The sequence below is a fragment of the Euprymna scolopes genome, chromosome 6 (genome assembly GCF_053919585.1).
Source record: "Euprymna scolopes isolate OS-2025 chromosome 6, ASM5391958v1, whole genome shotgun sequence".
In the NCBI taxonomy this organism is placed as follows: Eukaryota; Metazoa; Mollusca; class Cephalopoda; order Sepiida; family Sepiolidae; genus Euprymna; species Euprymna scolopes.
Window position 1 is genome coordinate 93,961,137 of NC_136487.1, and position 15,465 is coordinate 93,976,601.

General features: G+C 36.4%; 1 protein-coding gene across 1 annotated transcript in view; it reads right to left on the reverse strand.

Moving 5' to 3' along the window:
- LOC145277804 (cytoplasmic dynein 2 heavy chain 1-like) overlaps positions 1 to 15,465 on the reverse strand; it is a 253,964-nt gene that overhangs the window by 14,265 nt on the left and 224,234 nt on the right. The window contains exons 69-72 of the mRNA XM_080129659.1: positions 13,364 to 13,516; positions 11,749 to 11,830; positions 10,159 to 10,352; positions 2,986 to 3,207 (exon numbers count right to left, since the gene is read on the reverse strand). Coding sequence (XP_079985785.1) covers positions 2,986 to 3,207; positions 10,159 to 10,352; positions 11,749 to 11,830; positions 13,364 to 13,516 — 651 coding nt within the window. The remainder of the gene's footprint in view (positions 1 to 2,985; positions 3,208 to 10,158; positions 10,353 to 11,748; positions 11,831 to 13,363; positions 13,517 to 15,465) is intronic.

Genomic DNA, 15,465 nt, shown 5'->3' on the forward strand with positions numbered 1-15,465 from the left:
TATTAATGTATCAATTTTATTATTCTGGTAATAATAGTAAAATTTGCTGCAGATAAAAAAAATAGAAAAAATGGCTTCCATCTGTAATTGTTGCTGCTGAAAAGAAAAATGCATTCCGAGAGAGAAAGATGACTTAAAACTAAGAAAGCTCACCTCATTTTTAGATGTTATTTGATAAAATCATTTCAGTAATATGAAATTTACTTGAAGAAAAGACTATAAGTCAGTATAAAACTAACAAATTATATTTAGTAAAGAAATTTTCTAGTTGTTCTTATGTCTTTTCTTTATTAAAATTGTTATAGACGGCCACCTCAACATTATATATTTTTTCCTTATTCGTTAGCAAATAGGATAAATATTAATATTTGTTTTGAACTGAGGGAGAGTCCACCAATTCATTCCTTTTTTAAATCCTACTACTAAAGTCAGTCTAAAGGGACGAGAGCGTGCAACTGCATCTGTTTCCTATTTAATTACCTCCCCACGAGGGCAGAGTTGGACACAAGATCAGTTTTGATATGGGAAAATCCAGCTCCCCAAAGAAGGGCACTCTGGATGTAAACAAGAGTGAAGATTGTCTCAGTCCCGAAAAATTTCTCCTCCACTAACCGAGGGCAGAAGGAGTGAAGTGTAGCAGCAGAACAGATACTACACTATGATCCGGTCCTGAAAGCCAAGGATTCAACTGGCAGAAATATTTCATCAGCCAAGAAGAGAAAAAAAAGGATGTCACCAAATCTATTTTTAGATGGAAATGTGAAACAAAGAAAAGGCAGAGGGCGAAGCCAAATCTGGATAACTGTGACGAAATCCTTTCCTTCCCCCATTCCTGCTGGAGTCCAGCCTCATTTTCTCTGCGACCCTTAAGCCAGCATGATGTGCCTATACGTGTGGAAGAGGAGGCGACTCAAAATAAAAGACACTATCTTGGAAAACTGAAAATGAATAACGACAGACATGAAAAGAGGATGAAAAAAATAGAAAAACTGTGAGTTTATTATTTAAACTTTCTCCCCCCCCACTCCAAAAGAACTCTCTCGTACTAAATATGTAGATAACAAGATATGAAAAGAAAAAGAACAAAACAAAAAAAGAAAAAAACTATGAATATATATTTGCCCGTTTTTCTACCTCAGACTGAAAATTAATTTGTTTGTGCTGTCGCGTAATTTCCAGTTATGCTATTAATCTTATCCTTCTTTCCAGGATTTTCGCTCAGTTCATAATCGCTAGGAATATACAAACCCCATAATTTTGAAAGTTTTCTTTTCTGTTAGATTTTTCTTTTTTCTATCTTTAATAAATTTATTTTATATTAATTGAAATCGTGTTGCCTCTGTTATTTCTCACATTCGGTGTTTCTTGTTTCAACCTTTTTGTAATTGAAAGGAAATTTGAACCTTAATGGGACTGTAATGAATCATACATCTATGCAGAAAACTTGTCTGCATGAAATAAATATTTGATAAAAGAAAATGCTTATAAAAAACTCCCTCCCTCTTTTCTGTGTTTTTAAATCGCCTTTCATTTTTTTTACCCTTGTCACATGTGCACCCTCTGAATTTTCAAGCGGGGGAGGCATGCATGACAAAATATTAGTCAATATTTTTTTTTAAACTAAGATAATTAAGATAAGAAATATGAAAGGTTAAAAGAGATGATTCTATTTTATTTCTTAATACATTATGTAATAGTATATATTAATTCAAGGTAATTATGATCATGGCAAAGAAAACGTAATGATATCACCCCCACATTTTTTTTTAGTATTATGAAGGTCACTTAGTATGAATCTCTTGTAACCATTATGCAAAAGATACAGAAATTGTTTATTAATTCAATTAAGAAGCATTTTAATACTTTTAATATATAAAATCATGTCTGTTCGATTTCAAAGTTAGACTTCAATAGCATCTAAGCCGATCAACAAATATTTGATTCTGACTAACCATCTTTTTAATTACTATTGTGCAGTGTTCTTTACAAAATAACAAAAAAGGCACTCTGCTTCAATTTCTTTTTAAATATACTTATTTCAACCTGGAGACTTTGTAACATAGAGAGGTTTTTCAATGATCACCTAAAAGCAAATTCAACTCATGTATATATGTTGTTAATAAAAAAGAACATTGATCAATCAAGTTCAGTCACCCAGTAAATAATTACATGTTTTTAAGTGAATTATTAAACTATCTAATTCTTGATATTACTTGCCTAACATAATATTAATTAAAATACTTTAATTTCTACAACCTAATTCCAATGTGGTTTTATATTTATTGTTAAATCTTGCTTTGTTCTCATAAGGTTAAACAAGATTCAAATACAACTTAGAAACTTAACAAGCAAATATAGAATTTAAAAAAATGTACAAAAAACTCAGCTAATGATCTAGGGCTATGCCGGGTCGGTACAGCTAATATATCATACAATCTTCTATTAGATAGCAATTTGGATCTATTGCTAATATTCATTATTTTTTATTATTATAACAAACTGGTATTTTGAATTAAACTTTCAGAAATTCTTTTTTGTAATCAAATGACTGTTATTAAAAGCTGATAACAATTTAAAACTTAGTTATTTCAAAATTAAGCAATGTCTTAAAATAAAAATTAAAGGGGGAGCATAAGTTCTTTTCATTGGAAACTATTGACTATACACTATAAAAAAATATGTTCCATAAAATGACCAATAGTTCATAGTAGAAATACAAACACACCATGTGATTTAAAACATATATTATTGAGAACCTTTGTCTTTTAAAAATACAAAAATATATTGACATCAATATTTATGTGTTAATAATATTTAGTATTGAGATTTTCAACATTTATGAAGATGACTTTCTATATGAGACTAATGATATCAGTTCTGCTTACTACATATAAGTATATACAATAAAAATTAGCCATAAATATGAAGACTAACCACAAATGCATAAGGTAAACGAAAGTATTCCTTTTCTTTAAGAAGTCTTACCTGATTTAGTTTCTTCCACAGATTAAGAATTGGGCCCAGTTCAGTGGCCCAAACATCTTTGTCAAATTTGCTTGCTTTCATATCTGATCGCATGAGTGCACGCAGTTGGCTAATCACATGACTGCTAATCATTTTCTGCGATGATTGTTCGATATTCTCCGGCAAGCCAAAATAAGACGGTTGGTCATAATCAGGAAGTTTCTCAATTGCAGCTATATAATCCTGCAATTAAAAAAAAAAAAAAAAAAAAACATGTTTAAAAAATAGACAGCGAAAAATCAAAATAACAAAAAATGCTTAATATTTTAATATAAAAATTGTAGATTACTGGATTTGTAGTGCCAAGATTAGAGTTATATTTATTTGTTTGTTTTTTTATAAAATATAATTTATCAATATTGTTATTTATATCTGTATATCTTAAATATTAGGTGTCACTCATGGGGATGCCACATAAAATTAGCTTACTTTTCTTTAAAAAAAAAAAAACGAGTAAAAAAGAGTTTTTAAAAAAATATACAAAAAAGTATACAAGTTTTACCTAATCTCTTCTTTTAACTTCCTGATAATTATGACTAATCCTAAATTCACATACCTTGAGTATAAAATAGTGTCAGAAATGTTCATATAAATATTCAAAGAACCCATTATAACTAAAATAAATTTTGTTTTACTTCTTAATCCTTAGTAAAGATAATATAGAAGAGCCACATAGGAAAAAAAATAGATTAAATTTAATCTCTTTCTTCTAGCAATGAAAAATGATTCAATAACATTGATATTGTCCAATGTACCATGACTAACAGGCAATTAATAATTGAAAAAAAATATGGTATACATAATCAAACAATAAATGAAATCCAATTACTGAGTGAAATAGAAGAGATGTGTTGGGAAACTATTCATAGGTTTGCTTCATATGAGAGTAAACTGGTTATGTGTGTAACTATTAGCATAAGTTATTATAGCTTGTTGGGAGTTGTAGAGCATTTTGTAAATTGTTGATGATGATGATGATGATGTGAGAGAGAGAGAGAGAGAGAATTATAAGTAGCAGAATTAGCAGTAACCAAAATGAGAAATAGAGAGCTTATCGGATACATCTGTTTTGGGCTGAGCGAAAGAGAGAGTTCCAAGATGGCGTCCATGGGCTTTTATTAGCGTTTACCCAATGTAATTATCGTTGAATCACGTCTGCTCTCGCGCGATTATGCAAATATGTCGTTCCCGGCCGCTATAAAGGCAGGACACTGGAAAGGAGAGGGGGCGTTCTGCAGATTGTGTGTAGGTGATTCTAGCGAATAGATTGTGCTTGTTACGACCCACGTGTCTGCGAGAAGCAAGTTTTTGTTCTGTCTGTTTTTAGTTGTATTTTTTTTTTGTTTTGCCTACTACATTTTTGTTTCAAGCTATTTCGGCGCGACTATGGCGAAGGTGCGGATAAGCAGCGATATTATCAAGCCGTTCTCTGGCGAGGGAGACGTAGCGTGGCTGAAAAAGTGAGACTTGTCGCACAACTTCAGCAGGTGAATGATGTAGCGAGTCTGCTACCTTTATATCTGGAAGGTGATGCACTGGCCCTTTACATGGAAATGTAGGAGGACGATCAAAGAGAAATAGACCAGATTGAGGCCCGATTAAAGGAGGCATTTACTGACGATGTGTTTGCAGCATACAGAAAAATAACTATGGTTAGATGGGCTGGCGAACGTGTGGATGTTTACGCCAACAAAATCAGGCAGTTGGTTGGATTGGCTGGATTTACAGGAGATGGCTTAGAGAAACTCACAAAATTGACTTTCGTCACTGGGTTTCCTGACGCTATCTCAATTGCTCTTCAACAGGTGCCGAACATCAAAGTCCTGACCATGGGGGAACTAATGTCGAGAGCAAGGATTTTGACGACGACTGGGGAACACAATCAGGATGTGGTTGCGGCCACACGCTCACCCAATAACCACAGGGCCCAGAATATTCCTGTTAGTGTGACCTGTTTCAAGTACAATACGAAAGGCCACTTTGCAAAGGACTGTCGAAAACGTGGAACACAGTGTTACCGTTGCGGTGAGAGTGGACATTGGGCTCGGAATTGCTCGGGAAACGAGCATGGGGAGGACGCATAAGCGCCAGTCTCCTTCCCCACCAAGATGCGAGCACGATGCTCCCGGTGATAAGCATCCATGTTGACGGGACGCGATGTTTGGCGCTTATTGATACAGGATGCTCTAGGACTATTTTACATGCAGACCGGTGTCGGTTTTGGAGAAAAACGAACGTAGATGTCAAAACGATTGGTGGAATGTCCCATGCGTGCTGCGGTGTTGGAGCGGTCTCTGTGTCCACTGACGAAGGGGTGTCTGCCAGAATCAATGTGTTGGTGGTGCGTGGCAAACCGCTGGGGTTTGACTTACTTCAACGCCATAAAAGCTCTGGGCGGTGTCGTTGTTAACCCTACAGGATCAGTGCGGCTGGGCGACAGGAAAAATATTAAATGCGCAGCCATTTCTATTAATGAACCAGATTTTACCGCCACCTTTGATCATCAAAACCTAACGTGGACCGCATCGTGGAAGTGGTCTGAGGACCACCCCCCTTAAAGACTACACAATCGAGTGTCAGAATACCCAGTGCCGGCAGAAATCCGTGAAGAATACACGCAGGAGCTCCGCACCTGGATAGATAATGGTTGGCTCGTGCCGTACCCAGAGGATAAATTGGGACCTCCCAAAGGCCTATTCCCCTGATGGCTGTGATGCAGCAGAACAAAGCCAAAGTGCACCCGGTAATGGACTACCGGGAGCTAAATCATTACGTAGATGCATTTACGACCAACGCAGATGTTTGTACGGCTAAGCTGCGCGAATGGAGACAAAAAGGTGCTAACGTATCTCTACTGGACCTCAGGAGAGCATACCTACAAGTCCGGATCCATGAGACACTGTGGCCATACCAGACTGTGGAAATCGATAGGAAAAAATATTGCCTAACCCGTCTGGGGTTCGGTTTGAATGTTGCTTCCCTGATCATGAGAGCAATTGTCAGCGAAGTATTGTCTCAGGAAGAAGTTGTAAGCCGCACAGCATCTGCTTACATCGATGACATTTTTGTCAACGAGGACGTGGTGCCCGCGACCCATGTAAGAGAACACCTAGCGCAGTTCGGGTTGGAGTGCAAGAACCCGGAGCGGTTGAAGGACGGTGCACGGGTGCTGGGATTGGCGGTCTGGATGGAACACAGTGAACTATGGTGGAAGCGAGGAAATGCAATTCCAGAGGCTCCCAGCATTGTTACGCGACGAACAATGTTTTCCCTGTGTGGTCGACTTGTCGGGCACTTTCCGGTGTGCGGTGGGCTTCGTGTGGCTTGTGGAATACTTAGAAGGAGAGTAAGTTCGGTAACGAAGGGCTGGGATGATGAAGCAAGGGACGCCGTACTGCATCGTATGATGTTTGAAACCTTGGAATCTGTGCAGCGGAACGATCCGGACCAGGGAAATTGGTGTGTGGATGGCAAAGAGCTGAATGTATGGGTCGATGCTAGCTCCTTAGCAATTGGTGCAGCCTTGGAGATGCGCGAAACTGTGTTGGAGGATGCATGTTGGCTGCAACCTGAAGGTGACTCGCAACATATCAACTTAGCCGAGCTGGATGCCGTATTGAAAGGTATCAATTTGGCTCTACAGTGGCAGAGCAAAGTGCTACACATAAAGACGGATTCTGTCTGCGTATACCATTGGGTCTCAGACACGCTAACTGGAAAGGCGCGAGTACGCACCAAAGCAGCAAGCGAGATGCTTATTAGGAGGCGACTAAGCACTCTAAAGGAGCTCATGAAAGAGTACGGGCTGACAGTGACGCTGGTTCCATCAGCACAAAACATTGCTGACTGATTGACACGAGTACTACAGACATGGTTTGAGGCAATGAAAAAGAAAAACGGGCTTGACCCGGTGATAAGCGCGGTTCACACAGACGAGCTGGATCAGAGTAAAATCATGGCTATTCACAAAGGTAGTGGACATCCGGGGGTGCGACGCACTACCTACTTTGTCAGGAGAAGTTGCCCAACCACGACAAAAGCAACTGTTAAAACGTGAGGAATGTCAGTCCATTGACCCAGCGCCAGTCAGGTGGGAAAAGGGAAAGCTGGAAGTTAACGAGAATTGGCAAAGAATTGGAATGGATATCACGCATTATGGCACCTTCCATTTTTTAACTCTAACAGACTGTGGTCTATCGCGTTTCTCCATTTGGAAGAAATTGGCAAGGCAGGACTCGGCAAGCGTGATCCATCAGTTGGAAACAGTGTTCCTCGAGCATGGCTCGCTGCATGAAATCCTTTTAGACAATGACACGGCTTTCTGCAGCAACGCATTCCAAGCATTTTCACGTAAATGGGGAGTTCACTTGCGATTCCGTTGTGCGTACGCTCCAGCCAGGAATGGCATAGCGGAGCGATGTCACCGTACAGTGAAACGAATAGTGGCTAGAATGCGCTGTCCCATACAGGAAGCTGTCTACTGGTATAACATCACACCAAGAGACGACACATCTCCCTTCACTGCGCCTGCCAACAGGATTTATCGATACGAAGTTCGAGTAAAGGAGACCAATCTTGCAACTGCGTCCGCAGATCCCAAGGACAGCTCTTACCAGCTTGGAGATCGCGTGTGGGTCAAAAGACCGCAAAATCGATGTACCATGACGTTCGGCAAGGGTGAGGTGACCAAGGTAATCAGCCCTCAATCGATTTTGGTGGACGGTGTGCCTCGCCACATGAAAGATCTGCGCCCTCGCCATTATGTTGTTACATCGGAGGAAGAGGAAGACAGTACAATGTCTTCTGAACGAGCAGAGAGTATAATGCAGGACGATGGAGAGCCATATAATGCACATACTGAAGAAGCGGAAGAGGAATCACCCGTCTTGCCTTTACGAAGGAGTACCCGACAAAGACGGATAATGCCCCCCTGTCCTGATTGTGAAACATCGCCTATGGAACAGGCTGGCGGCAATAATGGTGGTAATGAGGAAGATGACAAAGAGGAAGTGCTGCCTCCGGTTCTTCGAAGAAGTACCCGACAAAGACGACTGCCCCCATGCCCCGTTTTTGATCATGAGATCAGGGGGGAGTGTAGCAGAATTAGCAGTAACCAAAATGAGAAATAGAGAGCTTACCTCGGATACGTCTGTTTTGGGCTGAGCGAAAGAGAGAGTTCCAAGATGGCGTCCATGGGCTTTTATTAGCGTTTACACAATGTAATTATCATTGAATCACGTCTGCTCTCGCGCGATTATGCAAATATGTCGTTCCCGGCCGCTATAAAGGCAGGACACTGGAAAGGAGAGGGAGCGTTCTGCAGATTGTGTGTAGGTGATTCTGGCGAGTAGATTGTGCTTGTTACGACCCACATGTCTGCGAGAAGCGAGTTTTTGTTCCGTCTGTTTTTAGTTGTATTTTTTTTTTGTTTGTTTTGCCTACTACATTTTTGTTTCATTATCAAACTTTGTTGCAGTGCCGATGCTGTTTAAATGTACAGGTTGCTTAGTATAGCAACATGAAATAGCAGTTTTATCAACTTGTCTGATGTAAAAGTAAGGAAGAAAGTAGATGTTTCTTCTTTGGCCGACAGCATAAAACTATACATTTTGGTGACTTTGTTTTCTGATAGAAAAGTTAGATAAAGAATATTATTACACTCATGAGCTTGTCTGGCTGACACACAACAAAATCACCTCTATACAATTATTGTTCCACCAAGGAAAAATAGATTTAGAAAACAAGTCAAACAGTTAATCACTGCTGCACTGTCAAACCAGAAAAAGTGACAATTTCTACTGACTTGCATCGTTTTGCAATTCAAAGACATTTGTTTCTATGCTTACATTCAATGCAGTCAAAAATAAAAACAAACTCATAATTTTGGAAATTTTACACATACATTAACTGAAGAAATAATAGTGTAGCAGAAACAAATAGAACTCTTTTTCTTGTGCGTCAGTGCCTCCCCTGACTGTGTGATATGGCACATACCGACCAATCAGAGGCATAGTGCAGGGACCTTACTTACCTCCTAAGGAACTCTAACTGCTTTTGTTCTGGACGAGAAAAACTCCTCCTTTTCCAGCCAGATGCCAAAGAGAGTGGACCTGTTTTCTCACTTTACCTCTCTGCCTACACCGGTATCGACGATTCCCACTTGGGAATAACTACCGGGCAAAGGCAGACAAGTTTTATCCGAGTTATAACTTTTTGGCATCTTACCCTGACTCGCTTCAATAAACCTTTTCCTTGTTATTTGTTGTTTGTTCGTTTATTCAGTAGCTTGTGTTGGATTATTTATTTTATTAGGGAGTGCCCGAAAAGCACTAACTCAACTCCCTAAAATAGTTTATATTTTTAGGCACACACTCTTTACATGAAAAATATGTAAAAAGTTCTTTTTTTTTTTTAAATTGATGACTATATGGTTGAACTTTTGAGAAAAAAATTCCTAAACATGACATTCCTGGTTTTTATAGAAGTAAAATAAAATTCAAAATCTACAATCAGTTTACAAGGAAGGCCAAGGAAAATTTGAGAGGAAGAGATAAAAATGGCCTAGAGAGAAAGAAGGATGAATAAAGACCTAGCCAGAGATATGTTATTTTGAAAGTCAATTTCTAAAAGCTGTTCAATGCACATTTGCATATAAAATGGATATTTAACCAAATATGAAAATGACAGTAAAGTCATTAAATTTCTGAAATAAAAAACAACGCTGCATTATTTTACTTGAAAAAATTTATGTGACTCAAATAAGATTTACATGGTGAAGAATTTTAAAAAACACACACAATTCTGATGTGTTTATCACACCATCATCACCAATGATTAATGTTTCACCAATGATTAATGTTTCTCATCCAATGTAATGTTTTTGCTTTTGTTCTCCCCGGAAAAAAACAAGTCCTTTTTCTGAAATACCAAGATTAACTTTAATGAATATAAAAGAATATTCATCAAAGTTCTTAATCCGTCTGTTTCAGCCGGGCTCTAAATCACCAGTTGCAGGAAAATTTCATATTTCAAATAAGTAATAAAACTGAAAAAAAGTTCAAAACTGACCGCAATGAATAAAAAAAAAAAAAAGTTCAAAACTGACCGCAATGAATAATACAAGATAGTACTTACTTTTGCCTCACAGGAACGAGGAATATTTAAGGGTCCCACCTTTTTGTCAGATGCATGAGTACCAAGGATCTTATTATCAAAAAGCGATAACAGGTAGGCTTCAAGAACTCGCAAATCAAAACTATTATCTACTCGGCCACCATAGATTGCAGCTAAGAAGAGACCATGAATGTATTGCCATTGGATATTGCGAGCTGAAAAGAATGGGGGGGAAAATAGAGATAAATTCATGAAACATATTTGCACAACTTTATTTTCTCAGTATGTCTGTCTGTTTCACCTTTCCTCAGAAACTACTGTGCCGGTCTGGCTGAAATTTTGTATGGACTTTTCTTATAATAAAATGCAGTGAACCAACTATTTAGGTATCTGTTTGATGCAGTTAAGAATTAATACAGGATTTGTCACCATGATAACTATATTTACTCTAGATGTTTGCCATGAAGCACTAATTCTAAGTCTACATGCTGTAACTTTTTCCCATTTTTTAATAGGCTAAAAACTCTAGTTTTATGTAATTAAGTCTTTATTTGGTTGGTGCTTGTAATATAAAGCAATGCATTGTAGTCCAAATTATTGAATTAAGGTACAAATAAAATGTTCTAATTTTCAGAATGAATAAACATTCTATAAAAAGACATAAATTTGAATCAATCAGCATGGTACAACATTTGACTGTATTGATTCTGTTGTTAGCATAGGTTTCACCAGTTCTTTATAAAATAAGATACTTACACAAGGGACCACATGAAGGTTGCCAACATCCATAGTGAAAGTAGTGCTATAAAATCAACAAGTTTTAAAGTTAGCATACCCAGGTCATCAGTTAAGGTTGGTATTTACTTCTACCACCATCACTTCCCAAAATTTAGCTAAACGTTTTGTATGTTACATTTTCTATAAGTTTATTGGAGATGGATGTAATGTATTTAAAAAAAGTTGGCACGATCTACAAACGATTGAATGTAGACAGATCATCAGCAAATGAAGAGTTGTTTCATTAGCTAATCACTGACACAAGTTGCGTGTGATAGCATAATATATAGCACGTAAAATTAGTGCAAAACAGTGCTGTCTTAGATGTACAGTCATTTTCACATCTCTTCTAAACTCGTGATCCTAATATTTTTGTCACTCATAAAAGCTGTTTTTACTGATGATTATTTTTCATATGCTATCAAAGATGATGGCAATCCCGCTATTTTCATTCCGCATTTATGCTGTTTCTGTTTCTAGTTGTTATCTGCTTCCCTCGTTCATTCTTGGGTTCTTGCACAACCCTACTTTTGTAATAACCTCATTGGAAAGTTTGTGTTTGCATTTGAGATTTACAAGTTTTGTATGATTTGATTCCTTACTTATTTGCTAATCAAACAAATAACGCAAATTTTATCCACTTGTGTCTTTTTATTTTACATTATCTTGTCTTCCAAACATTTGATAATATTGTTATTATTATCTTTAGAATTTTTATATAATCATGTCTCCTGACAGTTTGTTTGCCAGATATGTAAACAGTCACTATCTTTATCAAGGAATTTCAGGAATCACTAAATATCACAGAATTGAAAAAAAATAAGCAATATTCACCAGAGTGTCGAAAAAGTCTATCAATGATATCAGCGCCAGCTCGTAAATCTGCAGGGCTGAATTCATAGAATTTAGTCCATCCCTACAAGAATTGAAAAACAAATATACAAGTAATTTGTGAATATCCATGAGATGGCATTAGATAATTGCCCTTAGTTAGTAGTGGGAATGATACAGGAGTTCTCAAAGACTTCAGGAGTTATACAGAAGATCTTATCTGTCCTGGATTTACTTTATAACTGTTAAAATGCAGTACATTGTGTAACACATATTAGCATAAATAAAGCTTCATGTAATAATAAACTGCAAACACTCATTGAATTAGAAAACACTAATACCAAACAGTTAATGTGATGTTATATGCAAATAAAGTTTATATATTGTATGAAAATATTATATTAGTATATTAAAAATCTGAATTTCTTGAATTTTCTATAAAGAAAAGCATTCTAATGTCGTTTTCATTGTGATAAATAGCACAAATTTAAAGATAAAGCCATTTCAAATTTGAATTAGTTCTAACAAATTTCAGGTTTGCTGCAAACACATTATTGTCTCAAAATTCACCCAAATTAACTGACTATGTTGAGTTTAAAATAATTTAGAATTAGTTTTTAGTTAATGTGAGCTCCAGTAGCTTAAAAATAAAAGCCATTTAAAAATGTTTACAGTTCCTTCATACAAATGTTTACAGATAATTTTTTTTGTTTTTTCATATTTAGTTTTAAAAAAAATGTGAATCTATGAATAAAATATTTTGGCAAAAGCTGGATAAATTATAAAACAAAGATTTTGCAGATAAGGTAAATTTTTCTGAAATTTCATAGAAAAAACACAAAATTTCTAAAACAAAAAAATTCAATCTATGAATTTTTTTTTATTCATGCAAAAAGCTTTTTTTAAGAGTCACAACTTACTAAGGCAAAAGTTAATGAAATGCATTGCCATATGAATGATGAACAATATTATGAGAAGATTAAAAATAATAATTTGATTATCGGAACGTATTATGACAAGTATTTGTTGGCACTGGATCTGCACAGTCTTGTGGGAATATATTCTGTGGATGGAAAATTTTTCTAAAGTATAAATTATAAAAAACTAAAAAGTCTCAAGTAAAATTTAATTTATTTTCTAGTTTTTCTAAATAATCAACCTATAAAAATGACTACATTTTTTTCTATCTGATTAAATTTTTTTCGTGGAATCTATTATTTTATTAATTTATTTAAAAAAAAATGTAGAGTTCAGTTTCTAGGCTTCTACAAACTAAAGTCAATTATAATTTTTTTTTTTAAATAATTAAATGACTACTAAATCATATGGAAAAAAAGAAAATTTTATAAATTTTCTAATGACTTTTTTTTCATATGTTTTGAAAAATTTATTGAATTTTTAAATTAACTCATTTTGATAGAATTTTCATTCAAAATAAAGTGTACATTTTTGTTATAAGTGTTGATCATGGCATTACAATTGAGAAACGTTAAATAAATTTAAGTTCAATCAAAAAACAGAACAACTTCAGTTTTGGTCTCAATGTCAATCAAATCTGTAGCAGTAAAGATTCAGATATAAATAAATCGTAATTTAGATGTATGATTGTGAAACATACCTGGGGAATGTACATACGTCTCTCTTGGATGACTGCATGGAACCAGGATAAAATAAATAAAGCTTGGGCTCGTGTCTCATCTCCCTGCTTTATAAAGTTTGTACTCCATGTCTCATATGTTCGTAGCAGGATTTTTTTAATTCCGGGTGGAGACTAAAACATAAAATTTGACATGATTGCAACCAACAGTTGTGCTAGTATCATGAGAAGTAAGCAGAGATAAGGTGAATTTTATACTTACCCAGACCTGAAGATGTCTTTAGTATTTCATTAGAACCTGCTAAACAACATATATAACATAAAAAAAATTAATCCATGAGTGGAGTTTTGTTCTTAATCATGTGGTGAAGCCCTCCTGAGTATCCACATAGATGGAATGGATAGACATATTATAATATTAAGATTTCATTTTGTTTTGTGACACCCAACAGGCACTCCCCCTGTTGTTATTATGATGACCCTTGCTAAACTTTTTGTCAAGAACTTTGTAGCTAATTCTACTCTTTGTGATCAAGGCAACCAACCCCCCATATTTCCTCCTGCATCTGAAAACACGCTATGCAACATACAAATATACATGCATGGTGTTGCCAAACTAATCAAAAAACCTTGATTCCAGTAAAGCAACTGGCCCTGACGGCATTCCAATTATAGTGCTGAAAAAGCTTCAACCAGAACTAGCTCCCATACTTACAAAGCTGTTTAAGCGTTGTCTTAAGGAGAATTGCTTCCCAACACCTTAGAAAATCTCATCAGTATGCCCTGTAATTAAGAATTCAGGTGATCACTCATCTCCCTCTCAGTACAGACCAATAAGAAGTGTCCTGTGCATCATGAGTAAGTTGCTGGAATCTGTGTTAAATAGAAAAGTAATCAACCATCTTAGCATAAATAACCTTCTTAATGACATGCAAGATGGTTTCCATTTTGCTAGATCTACAGCAGATGTGCTAATGGTTATATCTCATAGGATTAGCAAATCTCTCAACAAAGGCTTCCTTTCTAGGGCAATTGTTCTTGACATATCAAAGGCCTTTGATAGGGTATGGCATAAAGGTCTACTCTAGAAAATCTCCAGTTACAGTATAGCTGGAAATGTCTTCTCAATTATTAAATTATTTCTCTCTGATAAGTTCATAAGAGTAGTGGTTGATGGGCAGAAATCAGAAGCTCACAGTATTAATACTGGAGTCCCTCAGAGGTCCATCCTGGGCCCAACTCTCTTCCTGATCTACATCAATGATCTCCCAAATCGTATCCTAAAATCATTCATAGACATTTATGCTGATGACACTACCATCTATGGCAATACATCAAAGGCTGTAAATGACCAAGTTCTCTCTGATTCTCTCTCCTCTGATTTTGAGAACATGGTACAATGGGGAAAAAGGTGGCTGATTAATTTTAATGCATGTAAAACCAAGCTTCATCTTTACATCATCAACACTGATCCCATCTGGCATCAACTGAAATGAATAGCTCTCGTCTTTGGGAGGCTCAATGTTTTGATAAGGTTCTGGATCTGACCTTTACTCCTGATCTGAAATAGAACACGTCCACTAAATCCATTGGCAAGGTCGCTAAAAAAATGGTGGGATCATTCTACCACTCCAGTAGATATCTCACTGCCGATGCAATTCTCTACCTGTATAAGAGACAAGTATGTCCCATGATGGAGTATTGTTGCCACATTTGGGCAGGAATTGCAAGAAGCACCTTATTCTGCTTTAACAGAGTTCAAAATAGACTTTGTAGCCTAGTGAGGGATGCCCTTTTCTCTTCCCTGCAACCTTTTTCCCACAGAAGAGACGTTGTGAGCCTGTCTATGCTTTATCATTATTTTCATGGCAAGTGCTCGTCTGAGGTCCAATTTATGGTTCCCCCTCACCAAACTTTCATAAAAACACTCATCTAGCTGAACCCACTGTCAATAATTTCCCCTACTTTTTATCTGTGCCTAAACCTAAACATAGATTCCATCTTTTTTTAGAACTGTATGTCTGTACAACTCTTTCTTCCTGATCTACATCAATGATCTCCCAAATCATATCCTAAAATCATTTGTAGACATTTATGCTGATGACACTACCGTCTATGGCAAC